This window comes from Colletotrichum paranaense (genome assembly GCF_030867605.1).
Source record: "Colletotrichum paranaense strain IMI 384185 chromosome Unknown Scaffold_2.1, whole genome shotgun sequence".
Taxonomy (NCBI): Eukaryota; Fungi; Ascomycota; class Sordariomycetes; order Glomerellales; family Glomerellaceae; genus Colletotrichum; species Colletotrichum paranaense.
In genome coordinates, this window is record NW_026848960.1 from 2,762,863 (window position 1) to 2,779,920 (window position 17,058).

Genomic DNA, 17,058 nt, shown 5'->3' on the forward strand with positions numbered 1-17,058 from the left:
ATGCGGCTCTTCCATCGACATCGAAACAAGCAGAAGAACCCGCCTCAACCTATCCAAGAAGACCTGCTTTCACCCTTCGACTCACCAGCACCTTCGCCTCCCATTCGGAATTTCTCATACCCAACCGCGGCCTTACGACCACCGTCGGGACCCTCCATCTTTTCATCTGCACAGCTGGGTATTCACCTACCTCCTGCCGGTTTTGGAGAAGCACGAACATCCACACCTAGTGGCCTCATCGAGCCCCCGTTCTACTGGGCGTCATCGTACAGACCCATACGGGAGGAAGAGATCGAACCATCGACAGATTCGCAGTCTTTCATTTCCGATACTGGTCCAGAGGCATTTGTCTACGGCTAGGGGCCGATTCCAGAGAAGAAGAAAAAGAAACGGCGAAGTCTACTCGGAATCTCAACACCACTGAGAACCAAAAAGATCATTGAATCCGAAGGACTGCCCCGAATCGATAGAAGTGCGCCGCAAAATCCTGACCGAGATTCTCTTACTGGATCTCAAACTACTCATCCATCAGCTCGGGCTATCTTTGAAAGCTCACCTAAGAAGGCGTCTCCTCAGAAGCGCGCTTTTGTTCTCGGTCACAAGTTCGCCAAGTCAGTCGATCTTGCATCCACCCACCTACGCCCGCCGAGCCCACTTCGCCCGGCATCTAGCTCAGGAATAGCAACAGTCGACACGCGAACTGCCCCTCATAGGATCGGGCTAGCGATAGACGAAGAAGATAACCATCCAGGAACATTGCTCGATCTCTCAGACGACGAGATGGGTCTCAGACGCAGAATCTCGGAGATGGATTTGAGAATGTCCCCTCCGAAACGCATGTTCTCCGACCATTCTCAGACATCGGAGTACAGCGCTTCTACAGTTAGTGTCAGTGGAAGCCCTACAAAGAAGAGACGAAGTGATAAGACCAAACCCAAAGACGGCAAGCATCATTGGGTGAGCCAGCTCAAAGACTGGTTCAGTACTGGCGAGCCGTCCTCTCAAGACTGGAAACAGCTCAAGAAACAAGAGTACCACAAACATGGGATCGCGATGAATGACCCAGATGCCAGCGCAAAGCTGCACGCTCCCATTGGAGCAATTCCTGAAGAGGCCATCAAGCCTTCCAGCGGGCCTGATCCCGAGACGATTGCCAAGAAGAAGTTTGCCAATCGAAAGCAGGTTCGCCAAGCATATGGCGGTTGCGAGAGAATCTCCGGCTCTGTTTCTTCTGAGTCTTCGGCGGGTAGCAGGGAGGTCAACCCTATTGCCCCATGGGCATAGGCGTGATATTCAACAGGCTGAAATTGGGGAAGGGGCATGCCTTTATTTGTGACACGGCAGACGCGGGAGTATGTGGATTGATGAACGAGACAACGACTGAAAGATGATGATGATTTGCTTGAATCGCGTTTGCATTATACCTGCTTCTAGATGCCACGGCAATGAGCCTGTCACAGAAGCTACGGCGGAATTTTCAAACTTTGTTGGCCGTTCGTGCGCCACAGGATGGAGGGCCTGAAACGACTGTCTTTAAGAGTACCATAGTCTGATGAAAGCGGAAGATTTCCCACTATGCTCCTTGAGTGCCAAATTCACATGCCAACGTAATGTTCCCAATAGTTGACGGCTGGTGACGGTCACAGAGGACGTTGAAGGTACATGCGTACTTGACATTGAATTGTCAGTAGTCTTATGATGTGGAACTTGTATCCGTTACTCTGTAGATGTATTGACGATGAATAGTTCCTATTTGGAGATCTGGAGCAGTCGTGGGGCAGGAAATTGGGGCAGTCACAAAATGTATCGCAATATCGGTCCCCAATCGCGGCATAACTCTACAAACTTGCCGGAAGTCATGTAGGGCACACTGGGGTGGGACGATTGAGAGATTTAGTCACGATGGGATTCACCAGTGGTGTGGAGGAGGCCTACCCGTCAAGATTGCGTGAGTGACAGCTCGATCGCATGCGGTTGGTTGGTTGGTCAAGTCGAACACCAAGACACCACTTGATGCTCGTGTTAGCTCAGGCATGGAGCTGAAAACTGTCATTGGCACCCGCAGATGCAGATGCATTTGCAGGACAGCAAAGAGCGGCTGGCTGGGTCACCACCACCAAACGTTGAATTCCCTGTTTCTTTCCATGCTGCCCAAAGTGAGGCGCGAGCATTTGCTTCTCGACAACTCGCTCCCGCGTTGGCTACCACCGCTTCGTGAATCCCCCACGCTAGGCCGGAGCTTAGCTCCGAGTCGGGTGTGGAGATTTCGGACGTGCAGTATGCTGAAGCAGTAACCAGTGGCCAGCTCCCCCGACTGGACTGCTGGAAAATGGGGCCTTCAAATCGGCGATCCTCACGGCGCCAGCGCCGTGGTTGTTTTCCCCACCTTTCCGCTTTCGGTGACAGCGCTGTGTGTCGCGTTCCCCCAATTGCAGAGGATGACGTACATGACCAGGAAGCTCTGGCCTCTGCCCTCTGGTGAGTGGTGGTTGCAGCATTGATTCGATGAAGCTCTGGAACCCCCCCTGCCGTCATTGAGACGTCTGTGAGCGGGATGTAAGTAGGTATTAGTGCCTAGTCCACGGTCGTTCGTCTTAGCTGCTTCAGTCTACCGCCATTTACTTGGACGTGTGTCCCCCAGTTCTCAGCTTTCTCCCTCTTTCTCTCCCTCGTATTCTTCCTTTTTTGCATCGGTTTTCTGTGCTTTTCGGTCAAGGTTGCATTTACGAAAGATACCCTGCCGCATATCACTTGTGCCACTTGGTGCGAACATCCCCCCCGTTGTCCAGGCCTTTGACGATAGCTACGACACAAAACGCCAGCCATGTCTTCGCTTTGGGGTTCGAGGAACAAGAAGGACGACGATCAGGAGGTTCGTGATGGACCTGGTCCTCCGGAAGAGAGAGGTTCGAATGAGTACGCGGCACGGGAACCCGATGAACACACTCGGCTCCTACCGAACCGGCTCGACAGCGACAACCGCCAGTATTTGACGCCCGACGACCCGGCGGTGTCTCCTTACAATCTGTGGACGGTGCGATTGCTGCGATGGGTGACTGTTCTCTTCACGGCCCTCACTTTCACGTGGTGGACTCTGACTTTGGTCTCCTCCTTCGTTACGCCGCCTGGGATGCACACCCGCGGTTCCGGATTTTACGCCTTCAGCTATTCGAGCGTGGCACTGTTCACGCTTCTGTTTACTCTCGTGTTCTTTGCGGCTCCGTCCAAGGCTGTCCGGGTTCTGGCCATCTTTATGGCTCTCATGCTACTTGTCAACATGATCCTCATTGTTGCGGTGCAGAAGAACCGTTACGAAGAGGCTGGAGTGGGAGTTGCGAGTGTTGTCTGTAAGTTGAGAGTTTGGCATCTGATGTGACCGGTCCTTTGCTGACAAGGCCACCCTCAGGGGCATTCGTCGTGAGCTTGTGGGCACTCGCCTGTGACCGAACTGTGAAATGGGGCAAAGCTGAAGAGGAGGAGAGGCTGACTGGCCGCGTTGAGACGAGACGCACAGTCTGGGAATGGACCGAGGTGCTCATCTCAACGGTGGCCTATATCGTCCTGTCTCTGGTCATCATTCTTATCACTGCCACTCTGATTCTACGATCTCTTGATGCCGGGTTTGGCCCGCCGGGCGAGCAGTACTGGGTCGATGGCGACCAATACCGCATTCACGTCTACTGCGATGGGAACGGCACCGATGCCGCGGGCAACAAGCTACCTACTGTTTTCTTCGAGGGAGGTGACTTGCCAGTCGAGAATGGACTGTGGCAGTTTGCGCAAAACGCTCTGAAGAACGACTCCATCTCAAGATACTGCTTCGCCGACCGTCCGGGCTACGGATGGAGCGATACCGCCCCCAGCCCTCTGTCAGCAGGCATGGCAACTGACGCCCTTAGCGAGGCTCTCGCACGAGCTGGTGAGAAGGGCCCTTGGATCCTTGCCAGCGCTGGAATTGGTTCCGTTTACTCTCAAATCTTCTCCTCTCGACACGGCAGAGAAGTAAACGGCCTTCTTCTGATCGATCCGCTTCACGAAGACCTTCTTCACCGGGTTTCTGACCCCGGTAGAGGCTTCTCCTACTGGCTTCGTGGCGTCTTCTCCCCTCTCGGAATCGAACGTCTCCCAGGCGCCATCTTCCGTGGACGCACTAGCGCAGACCGCGTCTGGGGTCGTTCGGCCAGACAGAGTGGAAAGTACCTGTTCTCAAAGTTGCAGGAGAGTCTCGTAGCTGATTCACTCACCAAGCGCGAGGTGATTAGTAGTAAGGCCATCCAGTACCCGAATACCCCTCTGGTGGTCATCAGCTCCGGCGTCAACATTCGCAAGGACAGCGAATGGGAGGATAAGCAGAGAGATTTCAGCCATCTGACGAGAAACCTGAAGCATTGGGATACGGTCGACGACGCGCCTCACAACGTGTGGGAGACGTTGGATGGACGTCAGAAGATTGAGAAGAGACTCCGGCAAATGGTCCATGCGTGAACCTATTGATAACGGCGTGGCGGGCCTTGGCATCTAGTTTGTTGGATCGGGGCGAGTTTGAACGTTGTAGCCGTACGGAGTAACACAGACACGGTCGGGTGGCCATCCCTGAGTTGGGTTTAATTGCGGTGCGAGCGACAGCTAGGAAATGAAATGATGAAAGCGATTTGATTTTCGACATACTTTGTGTGTTGTGGAGTTGATGGTAATTGTCTGCGTCGTGTCCGTGAAAAGAGAAGCAAAATGACTCGTAGGTATCTTTGCTAAGGTGAAGAAGTTTCGGCTCTGCGTCGTATTAGCGGCTCGATAGGCGGCTTGCATGACTTGCGAGGTTTCCGAAATGCTTTAGCGGGATGCCTTTCATCGACCAAGTTGCTCGTTCCTCATCGATTTGTCTCGGAGAGATGTCTCATGAAGGAGGAGAAGAGAACTTCTGCTGCATCGGACAGAATTGTGTAGAGAAAAAGGCAAGCGGCGTCAATGCCACGTGCTGTATGCAACGGACAAGGCAGTTAAGTTTTCTGGTTGAAGAGATTTGTTATCCACACCTCTTGTCTTGGACGGGATCTTGCATGTGCTGTTTGCTTGTTTTTGTTGCGGGAAGCTTTTCTTTTTGGCTGGTCGCAGGGAACAGCTCCGGCTGGACAGTCCGGGTGTTGCTCACGCGACATGTGGCCTCTCTGAGAGTGCCTCCTAAGTTCTCGGAGGAAATCTACAAGACACATGGTCAAAACTTTCCTCGGCCTTGTTTCTACTTATTGCCACTGCTGCTATGATTGCTTCACATTTCTCATGTCTTTCTCACTGAACACGATTTAGACAGCGTATGGCAACTATGATACAACAATGACTTTGAGAATGCGGCTCCTTGTCTGTTGACCGGCCCAGACATCTTATTTTGTCACCCACATGCTTACCGCAGTGTAAGGTACCTTTTGAGATGGGATGGCCAAGTTGCGGCTCGCCAAGGACGCTGCTGCTCAAGTAGGCTAAGGTTCGGACAGCTTGATAGATTCGTCCCATGTCTGAAACTTAAGGGCTGCACATCATCATGTAAGTAGCGTCTGAACTCTGAACCTTGAATTGTCCGATGTGTATGCAAACCCGTGAAATCAAGGGGTACATGAGACTGCGTATCGCATTGCATTTGATCTGTGACCTACACGTGCGACTTGCTAGGCGCGACCACGACTCCATAGACGACCGGCGACCGACCTTACAAAGTTGCTTCTACCCAGTACCTCTTACTGCAGTAGCAGCTGAAGAATTGATGCCAGCGGACCAGCCCGTGTTGGGTTGGAGCGAGGTGGTGGTCAGGAATTAAAACGGATACGAAGTGAATTATTTTATGGAAACAGGTCGTATGCAGACTATGAACACGAGGGAGAATTTACGAGCCCACTCAACCTTGAAAGGAAACAATTATCTACGGATAGTAAGCGGCCAATTCACTCGGTTCGCTAACAGGTAGAACTGTCAACGGGCGAGTACGACAAGTTCGTGTTGAGAACCGCTCAAGGCCGAAGAGCCCCTCCCCAGACCCCCCAGACCTCCCTCTTATTTTAAAACGCGACCCAATGACGGCAATGCCTGCGCTCTCTCGTCTCCGCCCTTCACCCATTCTCACCACTCAGCAGCTTTATTCTCGCCCAGCAAAGAGGACCCCGAAAGTGAGACCATCCAATGCTCCCCCAGGGCCCCAAGACCCGACTCAGTCGTCCAGCAGGAGCCCCCAACTGCAACGGCACAACGGGTCCCTCCCACCTGGTGCACCCTGGGCCTCGGAGCTGGAGAATGGGACCCCAAAAATAGTGTGGAATTTGCCTTCGGCCGGCGCCTAAGTATTAGTGCGGTATACCTACTGCGTAGGCCACCCGTACCCAGGAACGGTAGGGACAAGGTCCCTAGAGAGGTTCCGTGCTCTTGGGGCTTGGGATTCCAATCCTCCCCGGACACTCAACCCGGAATGGCCGCCCTACAGCCCAGCGAGGGAGTCAAGCTTCGCCATGGAGGGAAGGACGTGCTCGTGCTGCGACGTGCCTCTGGTGTCATGCTGTGCGTGCGGCGTGATAATGGCCATGTACGATGTCCCACGATGGAGATGGCGTGAGGTGCACTGAGGTTGACAGACACCTGCTCACTTATGTCTCGTTTGCGTTGCCGAATGGGTAGGGCAGCCTTCCCGATCAAAGTGCCCGTCCATCAAGTTGATAAGACCCATGTCTGGACACCTCGACAATCGCCTTGCTGCCTTTGTTTTTCTTTCCCTCCCTCATGCAGGTAAAATGAGCCGTAAGCCAAAGTTCCTATAGTCGGAAGAGAATCAGTACCGCAATCAGAATCAGTGGAGAAAGAACAGATACCATCCGACCCCTCTTGGGGATTTGCAAACGATGCGGTTGCCGTCCACTCGAGATTGGTGCTGATACTGGGGCAACCTGACCTGACAGCCGAGTACGTACTTGAACCATCTGGTGTGCCCGCCCTGCTGTACCTCCATTAACGCCCCTCCACTGTCTGGTACAGAAGAAGGTACCTGTTCTGTCTCGCTTGTGACGTGCAACCACGTCGACCCGGCCTGGTTGGGCGGGGATCGGAAAGGGGGGTTGAGTTTGTTGTAGTGTCAATGACGGCCCCTGGCCACTTAAAGGGCGGACTGGAGTCTTCAAGGGTCCACGCATGAGGGGGGAAGTAGCGTAAAGTTCCTAGGCAAGGAACTTGGAGACAGACGCGCTGTACGCACCGTGGTAAGGTACTTCGAGGTATTAGCGAGGAGTCGGTCCAAGACAACTTGGAAATCTCACCTCACCACCTCACGTATCCGCACTTCACGGGCGCCTGCCCACATTCAACTCCCCCATGCCTTTTATTGCATCTTTTGCAACTTCCATGCTCGAGGACGCTGGAACTTCCTTCCTCGACGTGGTGCATGTGGCCGTCCTTCGCCTGGAATCCGCATGGTAATTATTAGTGAAGAAGCCAAGACTCAGGTCCAGTATCCGTACCTACCTTACCTTCCCTGTGTCGTCGTCAAGCTCCGCACCCGCAGACCCGCGCGTCGACTGCACTGCTCTGCACCTTACCTGCGTGCCTGCCTACCTTACCTTACCTTGCCGCTCCGCACCTTCCAATACAATACCACTGCGTACCTATTTGCGATCTCTCCGAAACTGAAACCCCTTGCTTCTCTTGAATAACCCAACGTCGAAATCTCACCCCATTTGGGCTGAAGCCACCGACCGCCTTTCTTTCACAGTCACGGTCGCATTTGCAGTGACGCCAGCAGCAAGCACCACCAACTTACCTGCTGCAAGGCAAACAATCCCGATTCGTCTGGGCTCGTTGTGCCAAACCCAGACCTTCTCCAACCTTGAATTGTCACTGCTCTCGCTGCAACTACCTTGCTTCGCACCCGCCGGGCTGACAGACGACTACCTACCGCCAAACCTTGGGTAGGCCACTTCGCACAATTATCACGGGTGCCGCGTCCTTCTCTCAAATCGACTTGCCAACTGTCAAAAATACAAGAACCGCACTTTCCGCTCACGAGTGGTTGCGGACATTTTTAGCAGCTTCGACTGTAGTCTGCTCTGTAACTCTTCGAGGTATTTCAATTTCTGGTCTGGCTGCTGATACCCATACCTCCTTCCTCCTCCAACTACATCCCACCGGAGAGGCAGCTCACGCCTCCTACCTTGCTTGACTTTGCTGACGCTGCCTACTTTGCGCAGGATCCCACCTACTCCTATGGTTTCGATATTACCGCGCGTCGATAACGATTTCAAACAATGGAGAACGAGCCGCCTTCCGCGACCTCGAGGCGGGGTCGTCTAATGGGGAAGCTCTTTGCCCTCAAAGAGAAAGATCGCAAGCCCACGGCCGAAGAAACGGGCAATAATATCAATGATTTCCTCAACGGCCCCTCTGATACCCTGCAGGTCAACCATGCCTCGCCTTCCACCGCCATCCCCCAGCTTTCGAAGCTCGATATCTCCTCCGCTACTCGCTATCCACAAGCCTTGTCTGTTGCTAGTCACTCACAGCAAAGCCTGAACCCCCCGAACCAGTACTCCGCCCGCAGCCCTGGCCTAAGCCCGGGCATCCCACCTCGGAGCCCGCGGCGTAGCAACCGAAAGGGCTTGACCGTTCGTTTTGTGGACCAGAAACCCGACATCATTGGCGAAGGTGGTGATGAGTCGGAGATCCCAGCCATTGAGGTATCGAGGCGCAAGAAGCAGCGACCTCCTCCGTCTCCACGACGTACACCCGTGGCTGCTGTTCACGACTCCCCGCCGAGAGCGCCCTCAGCGCCGAAAGAGGACTCAGACTTCATGCCTGGCCGCCTGCGACGAACACAGACAGGCTTCTCCTCTGTCAGCAACGAGCCCATCGAGCCCAGAGAACCCCCTCCAGCTTATAGAGAGGTGGCACCAGGTAACGCAGTTTCGGCGCCATTCCTAGACACCCCGACCACCGCGAAGAACGAGAATCGAAAGTCCTTCATCGAGCACCAGCAGGCGGAGATGCGACAAGCAGAGGGCAAGGCATTTGCAGAGGCCGCACGTCAAGCTGAGCGGGAGGAGCATGGAGGCCAAACGCCTCTCGTACCGCAGATAAACGCGTCCCCAACCAGATCTCCAGTGCCACCTAGCAAGGTGCCTCTCCAGCCGAGATCCCCAGATGACTACAGAAAGCCTCCCGAGCAAAGCCCCTCATCCATATATTCCAGCAGCACCGAATTCAGCCAGCAGCAGAACACAGCTGCCAACTTCTCTCGGCAGCCTTCTGTCAATTCCCAGTACCACATGGCGCCCCCATCTGCGACAGTTGCCTCGAGACAGGCATCCTTCAACTTGCATGATGCAGTCCTTGCAGTTGGTGATGACGCTCTGAACACATTCGTCACTCGCACTCGCCACTTTAATGAACTATTCAGGCTGCATGCCGAGACAATCAAACCCATTTCGGCCTGTTCACCTCTAGAGCTATCACGTGCTGCACTGTGGTGGCTCATCAAAGGACGCACTGCTTTAGAGGTTGCAGTTCGTGCACGACCTGGTAGTCCTCAAGACCAGATGCAGAACGAGAATGATCGCCAGCAGGCATATGCCAACCTTGCCAAAGGCTACTGGTTGGTGGAGGAAGCCATACCTGAGGTGCAGGAGAACAAGCGCCTTGCGCCCGATGCAGGCATTACTGAGATTCGCTCAACGTTGGTCGGCGCTCTCAAGAAGCTTGCCGTCTCAATGAAAAGAAACGGGTTCCTTCCGCCTGAAGAGGCGTTCTTGCCTCAGACCATCGACAAGTCTATCTGGGTTGAATATCCCCGACTGAGCGTTGACATGATTGCCTTGCTCACGGCCGATTCATCTGCAGCCATGACGGGTGTTGTTCGCACCCCCTCTGCTTTCGAAATTCTGGAGACTCTGCCCCCTAACGATACTGCTGAGAACTTCACATTCGGCAGAGTGAGCACGGACGTGTTCTTGATGGAACAAGGCATGGATTCTCAGAGATTCTACTTCCCTTGCCTCCTGACCATGGTCCGACCTAACAAACAGCATAACTTGGTCTTTGTTATCGCTAGTCAACACGGTGAAGTGAACTTACGAATCCAAGGAAATAAGAACTCGGGCCCGACCTGGGACGATGTCCGCTGGCGCAATTCAACCCACTCACTCGAGATCAAACTGCCCAGAGGCTTCATGATCGTCGTTCAGTGCTCACAGCAGGACTACCGAATGCTGTGGAATATGTACGATTTCGGTGCCCAGGTGCAGTCGACACTGTACGCTCGATCCGACGAGCACTGCGTTTTCCGTTCTACCCTTCGGTCATTCCAGTACTTCGACTCAAATCCCAATTCCCGGGCGTTTCCCAAGGAAGCCGTGGCAAATTGCGATGTGGCTCTGTTTGAGAAGATTCATAAGGAGCATGCTGCTGCAGGTCCACGCGCTTACCATAGGGGGTACAGAATCGTCGTGGTGACAGGCCCTCGCACGAGAACGCTGAGTGGTGTCAACCACACCTACACGCCACAGATGCCAATCCCCTTCAGTTTCCTTAGGTCGGACGGAGGTGATGCTGCCTTGATGCTCAAGTACGACAATGTCAACCCGGATCCGAACAAGCGCATAAAGGTGAGCATGGTGCTCTCGTTCGCTGATGAGGGGGAGCGGGCCCAGCTTAACAGCCTCATTTCCGGTACTTCTGTGCAAAAGGATGAGACGATCTACGCAGATGTGCCCCTTATCGGATTCTCCATGTCGACATCGTTGCAGGATAGCAAGTATCTTCCAGGCGTCAGCCAGATCCCCTGGACATCCCTTCGAGTCATCAACGAAGATGCCGACGACGAATATCCTCGGACAGTTCTAGCCGACAGATTACGAGTCATCGTTGAATCCAAGCAGGGTTTACTCACCGACCGAGTGAACCTGCAACCTGGCGAATTGCGAGTGAGGCTCGAGGTTCAAGAGACCAAGTCCCTCGTGGTGATGCGCCAGCCACAGTTCGACATGACTGCAAACGTAGCAGACGGAACTGTTGGCAAGGAGATCCCCAAGGCTATGACCGAAATGCTCCAAATGCTGCAGACGACCCAAACAATTCGCACTTACAGCTTCCCGACGCAGAAAGATCTCCATGCCTTCCAGGCTGCATTGACTGGATTCCAAGTCGTCTTCGACGGCCTCGCCGCTACCTTTGCAATTTCTCGACGAAGAATGGTGGTTCCGATCCACAAGAAATGGGAGGCGGGATTGACTCGAGTCCAAGTGGTGCAACAAGGCACAATCATGCAACTCCTCGCGTTCTTCCCAGACTTTCACCACGGCCAGTGTATGAACTTCGTTTTGAAAGGCACGGATGTATACGAGACGTTTTCGAGGAGCAGTAAAGCTGGTATCAAGTTTGTTGACGCCAAGTTCCCCATGCCACGCATGCCCAACGGCAGCGACGGACCGTCAGACGACATGGGATTCATTTGTCTGGACCTGCCGGACTTGCCGGGTGAGCACGACGACATCACGCTCCTCTTCGAAAACGAAGCGGGTAAGTTTTCCTAGACCCATTGCCGAATGGACTCGGGCTCATGCTAACTCCCGAACAGAACGCGACCGGCTGACGCAGTGTCTACCGGCCACCGTCAAGGGTTCCAGGTCACTGAGAGGCCGATAGACGAAGCCCACTCGAATTGACAAGTAAGGAGCTGTGAGAAAAGCGAAGAATTATCCAAAGCATTGTTGTGGTTGGAAGCAAGACCTGGACATTCGGAAAAAACAAGATACCCATCAATCTGTTCATCACATTGCTTTGCGAACAACGAATAGCGAGAAAGGAGAGATGGATTAAGCACGGGGACGGAAAAGGGCAGAATCCGCAGCCTGAAGATGGCGGGTGGATTTGGCACTGGTTTATACCGAGATGACAAGTGCCTAGGCACTCGGATGATGTGGCAGGTCTGGCCGGAAGACCCGGGACAGCCGCCATGGTTTGCGAGGCTAGGCATCGTTGGGAGCCTCTCCAGAGCGGCCTACTTTTTTTTTTGTGTGGTTTTAAGCAGCAACACGACCGGATCATCAGGGTTTGGTCACTGTTTGGCTGCCTGTCAGGATATCATGGTGGTTGTAGAGCAAAGGGCAGGCATCAAAGCATGCGCTTACGAGCAGCGTGCCTTTCCTTAGGTAGAAAGGACAACAGCTTGACAATGATACGCGTATTAAGTGACATACGACGGGTATCCGACACATACGATGGTGCCGAAAAACGCGAGTGACATGGGCTATGGTACCCGTGCGGGCCATTCGTCAGTAAGCTGTGTATGGAAACAGAGCTGTCCATTCAGTGGTCCACCAGACTGGAACGTCGTGGACCTCTTGGTCGAAGGGCGTGGGACTTTGAGGGTATGAGGTCTCGGTCTGCAACTCGAAGTGGTTAATATTGCTTGGAAGTAGCAGCACTGCCACAATTGACCTGCATAATGGGGGTGAGATGCCTGGGCACGCCAATCACCTGGGTAAGGTAGGTGACCTGGTCTTGTTGAGATCTTGTTCGGCGTTCTCCTCTCCATCTTCAACTGGGATGCTTCCCTTAGGTACCTAACATATGCACGTATAGACAATTGCTAGCTCGTTGTAGAGCATTTCATTTGGGTTGATACATATGATTTGGTCGAAAGCTTTCATGTATAAAATAGACGCGAGATGGGCCAGGTCCTCAAGATGAGATACCTTTCCGCATAAGTCTCAATAATTAGTACCCTGCAGCAGGGCGCACCGTGTAGTGGGCGAGGGATTCAAGCATTTTGAACAGAAGGGGGAGTCGCTCACTGCATGATTGGCTTATGAAGAGAAGCCGGCGGGCATGTGATTGGGTGCAGGGTAGCACAGCATTTGATGGTATTGAACATGGGATGGGACGGAAGAAAGGAGTGGAGGGGGGGAAGCTGGGGTGACAGACACTCCCGTGCGAACAGATGCGGATGCGCGGGTTGGCATCTCGATGGCTCGCTCGCTCCTCCCCGCCCGTTGTCACTTGTGGGAAATATTGCGGAAGTGCAGATGAACACCCCAGTGTTTTGAGTGACTCTTCATAAGGTGGTTCGGGTTCGTCGGGCTACTTTAGGCTTCTTCTTGGGTGCCATTGCACTGGACTTTAGAGATGATGACAGCTAGGTTGGGGAAAGCACGGCGAGGTAGGCAGGTGCACGGAGCTAATGGAACATGATGGCATTGGAGAAATGGACAAAAAAAAAGTTTTCCAATGAATGGCGCGACGTCATCACCCCTCCTCCTCCGCCGTCCTCTGTTGTGGGGTCCCCTCCGTACATCAGCGACGTAAGGACTGCATGGGAGCCCAGCCCAGGCCACTGGCGACTGTATTGGTGCTAACCATCACAGGTAGCTAAGAGCTGCTAAGGTAGGCGTGGAGGTAGCTTCCGTCTACGACCTTACCCAAAGTTGCCTCGTTTTGACACCAATCTGCTCTCGCCATTGACAATTGCTAAGGAATCTGCCAGGCAATCGTCATCTTGTGTCACCAAACTACATTGTACACGGTTTTGTGCTCCTTCCTTACGACTTCAGACATGGGAACTCATCTTTGACCTCAGTCTCTTCTCAAATTCCGGCCGTGCCTTGGTTAACCAACAACCTGGAACAGCTACCTACCTTCATCGACCTTCATCTGACATCCGCCTCACCCTTTCCGCTTCGCCCGGTCTCCCAGTGGGCGCCCAGTTACCTTTTTCATCCATTTTATTCTCTACAGCTCTGGTTTACGTTCCAGCTCAGGTTGTCAGAGGCGGCAACGCCCAATCGAAAACAGCAAGCGAGTGAGACATCGATAGGTCATCTTTCCTCCCGCCAGTGCCCTTCGCCAAGCGGGCCTCTTTTTCTCTCTCCAACCCTTCGCTTCTCTAAACTCAACATCATTAAACCCGACTTCTTTCTTTCCCACTTTTGCATCCGACTGATACGTCCCCAACCTTTATCCTCCCGACGCTTCCTTCGCCAGCAAACCCCTTGCCCCGGAGAAACTCAAACCATCTTCGGCTTTATCGACCAACAACTACTTTTAGTACGACAGGTTCCCACAAAGTCCACTGTTCAACTGCTGCCACTCTTCACTGCCGTCCCCTCGCTCTCGCTCGACTACGTACCGGGCTGCGAGGCCCCATCCTTTACTTGCCGACTCTACCCCTACTTGCAGCTTCAAGCAACCCGCAGACGCCTTTTAGGGGAGCACTGCCCCTCATTCCAGCAAGAAGGCACATCCCGGGCACCGCGCCGATAAGACCGATAGCGGTCTGAAAGACAACTGAGGGGCATCGCTGCACCCACCGCCCACCAAGAGCCAGTCGCAGTCATGGGTTTGGTCCATGTGCCAGGAAGACGCTCCAGAGCCTCCAGCCTCAGTGAGTCTTACCAGCCCTAGCGTCACTGCCTGGTCCGTTGTCTGGATAATACCAGTCGTCCCCTCCTCGTCGCGCCTGTTGTGGACTTCATACAGCGGCAAACTCGCGCGCCTTCTAACACCCTTTTCCCTTTACATACCCTTACGGCCCGTTGCCCGTTTCGCTATACCCTGCTTGTTTCCCTAGTCGCGTACCTTGGCTCTGGCGTCTTCCGGGAGCCGAAAAGCCTCCACTCCCACTCTCCAGACCTCTGTCGTGCGCAAATCGAAGAAAAAAAGTTGCCTCCAACCATGCTGACCTCTTGGCTTTCCAACCCACCAGCTAGCAATCGCTCGAGCATCGACGAGGCCAGAGGCGCTGCTGAAGATGACGACACGACTGTGGTCGAGGCCGACCAGGGCAACGGTGAGTGAAGCCTCTGCAAGAAACGTTGCGCCCGCATTTGCCTGCTCGCGGGGTGCTTCACGCGCACTCGGCTAACATGGAGTCCAGTGCTCGGCCACATCATCTCCCAGCTTCGTCCGGGAGCTGATTTGAGTCGCGTTGTTTTGCCGACCTTCATTCTTGAGCCCCGTAGTATGCTCGAGAGGATTACAAAGTCAGTAGTCTCCGGAAAAGATGCGGGTTATGAGACCTCCTTCGCTGACTATGTGCGTTTGTCGTAGCTTCATGTGCCACCCCGAAATGCTCCTCCCTATACCCGAGATCGACGACCCTGTACTACGATTCGTCTCCGTTGTCAAGTTCTACCTCAGTGGATGGCATATTAAACCACCGTCGGTTCTTCCGAGCCACCCGTATAAGCCGTATACGTTGCTAACCTGTACCCAGAGGAGTGAAGAAACCCCTGAACCCGATCCTCGGCGAGGTTTTCTCCTGCTACTGGGATCTGCTCGATAACACCAGGGCATACTATATCTCCGAGCAAACATCGCATCACCCTCCCAAGTCTAGCTACTTCTACATGGTCCCCGAGCACAACATCCGTGTTGATGGCACACTCAAGCCCAGGAGCAAGTTTCTCGGAAACTCGGCGGCGAGCTTGATGGAGGGCACAGCGGTCTTGTCGTTCCTGAATAGGGGCAAGGACAAGACAAAGGGCGAACGATAGTATGTTGGCTAGGAATCCGCTCGTGACATAATACGCTGACCTTGAGACCAGTATCTTGACACAGCCAAACATGTACGCTCGAGGCATTCTCTTTGGAAAGATGAAGTATGAGCTTGGCGACCACAGCTTTGTCCGGTGCCCAGAGCTCGATTTGGTCGCCGACATTGAGTTCAAGGTGAAGGGCTGGGTCAGCGGTACCTATAATGCGATTGGTGGCTCAATCAAGCATGAGAGCACAGGCGAGGTCCTTTACGAGCTCTCGGGCTTTTGGAACGATGAGATGTTTGTCAAGGATGTCAAGGTAGGCTCAGGATGATGCTGCAGTTTTGACACGTTGCTGACAGCCTCAGACCGGTCATAAGGAGATGTTCTTCAACGCTAGACGGTCGAAGCCCAGCAGTCCCCTGGTGCGGCCCATCGAAGAGCAGGATGAGCGCGAATCTCAGAAGCTCTGGGCACCGACAGCTCAGGCCGTAAAGGATCGCAACCATGAGCTTGCGACGGACGAGAAGACCAAGGTTGAGGACAGACAACGCGAGGAACGCGAGACAAGAGCTCGCGAAGGCGTTGAATGGAAGCCTAGGCTTTTCAGAGCTGTTCAGGGCGGCCCGGGTGGTCCTGAAGAGGGCGAGGAAGAGCTGGAGTGGATCATCAATGCTCATATGTGAGTACATCTAACTCTCACATCGGATCAAGAAATACTGACACAAAATAGTGACCACACGAACCCAGAGAAGCAGACTGAGCAAATTTTGGCCATATACCCTATTCTTCCGGGCCAGAAGCCTTCTACGACAAACGCCATTCCTCCCCATAAGCCCTCTGCGACAGCAGAGGCCCCAGCCCCGGCCCCGGCCCCCGCTCCGGTCGCTCAGCAACATGTTGGAGGCAATGACTTGATCGATTTCGGCGACGCGCCAGCTACCACTCCAGCAGCCCCAATAGCAACTGCGCCTGCTGTTCAGCCACCAAGCGGTATTCCTCCGGCAGCTCAGGAGGCGCGGAGTGGATCCAAGGACATCGAAGGGATGCTCAACAGCACCGGAACGCAAGCAAAAGAGGGACCATTGATGGACTTCACAGACATGAAGAAGAGCGTACCGCCGCTGAAGAGAGCCGATGAGAGTAACGACAGCTTCCATGATGCTTTGGAGTAGATCAGAGCCAAGCTATTCTAGGACGCACGTCCGTCCCTCTGGTTTTTGTTTTCCCCTCCCACCCCATCTGGCGAACCCCTTTTTTGCCAAACATCACATTAATTCACCATGGGAGGCGGATCTCTGGCTAGAGGGGATGGAGGAAAGGGAGGCTGGTCGGGGGGTAACAAACTATAAAGCTTTTGCATTGGCGAACACCCGGGGAAGGGGTTTGGTAGAAAAGGGATACCTCTGTAGATATGTATAGCATTGCTTACTGCTCAGTAATAACGGCACTCAACTGCGGAGAAGTTTTTTGGACATGATTCACTCCCAATATTCGAGGCAAGGGTTGATGATGATGCAGGGGTCGTAGTTACTCTTCGATTTGGAGGCACTACTTAATCTCA

At 53.7% G+C, this 17,058-nt stretch overlaps 6 protein-coding genes across 6 annotated transcripts; all 6 read left to right on the top strand.

The window, feature by feature from the left end:
- CPAR01_02831 (uncharacterized protein) lies at nucleotides 1–1,284 on the top strand (the record flags this gene model as incomplete). The annotated part of the gene is made up of 2 exons (XM_060487118.1): nucleotides 1–334; nucleotides 533–1,284. 2 exons carry the CDS (start codon nucleotides 1–3, stop codon nucleotides 1,282–1,284), a joined length of 1,086 nt encoding a protein of 361 aa, XP_060354446.1.
- Nucleotides 1,285–2,300: 1,016 nt separating this feature from the next.
- On the top strand, nucleotides 2,301–4,485 carry CPAR01_02832 (uncharacterized protein; the record flags this gene model as incomplete). The annotated part of the gene is made up of 4 exons (XM_060487119.1): nucleotides 2,301–2,410; nucleotides 2,460–2,478; nucleotides 2,804–3,347; nucleotides 3,407–4,485. Coding segments are annotated over 4 exons (1,752 nt in total), but the record flags the coding sequence as incomplete, so codon positions are not given.
- Nucleotides 4,486–6,062: 1,577 nt separating this feature from the next.
- Nucleotides 6,063–6,326, top strand: CPAR01_02833 (uncharacterized protein; the record flags this gene model as incomplete). The annotated part of the gene is made up of 1 exon (XM_060487120.1): nucleotides 6,063–6,326. The coding sequence occupies one exon, from the start codon at nucleotides 6,063–6,065 to the stop codon at nucleotides 6,324–6,326; it is 264 nt and encodes an 87-aa protein (XP_060354448.1).
- A 918-nt stretch (nucleotides 6,327–7,244) lies between these two features.
- On the top strand, nucleotides 7,245–8,188 carry CPAR01_02834 (uncharacterized protein; the record flags this gene model as incomplete). The annotated part of the gene is made up of 2 exons (XM_060487121.1): nucleotides 7,245–7,630; nucleotides 7,942–8,188. Coding segments are annotated over 2 exons (633 nt in total), but the record flags the coding sequence as incomplete, so codon positions are not given.
- Nucleotides 8,189–8,273: 85 nt separating this feature from the next.
- On the top strand, nucleotides 8,274–11,664 carry CPAR01_02835 (uncharacterized protein; the record flags this gene model as incomplete). The annotated part of the gene is made up of 2 exons (XM_060487122.1): nucleotides 8,274–11,538; nucleotides 11,597–11,664. 2 exons carry the CDS (start codon nucleotides 8,274–8,276, stop codon nucleotides 11,662–11,664), a joined length of 3,333 nt encoding a protein of 1,110 aa, XP_060354450.1.
- A 2,687-nt stretch (nucleotides 11,665–14,351) lies between these two features.
- On the top strand, nucleotides 14,352–16,669 carry CPAR01_02836 (oxysterol-binding protein; the record flags this gene model as incomplete). The annotated part of the gene is made up of 8 exons (XM_060487123.1): nucleotides 14,352–14,401; nucleotides 14,457–14,806; nucleotides 14,894–14,999; nucleotides 15,067–15,177; nucleotides 15,233–15,511; nucleotides 15,564–15,813; nucleotides 15,863–16,176; nucleotides 16,228–16,669. Coding segments are annotated over 8 exons (1,902 nt in total), but the record flags the coding sequence as incomplete, so codon positions are not given.
- Nucleotides 16,670–17,058: the final 389 nt, after the last annotated feature.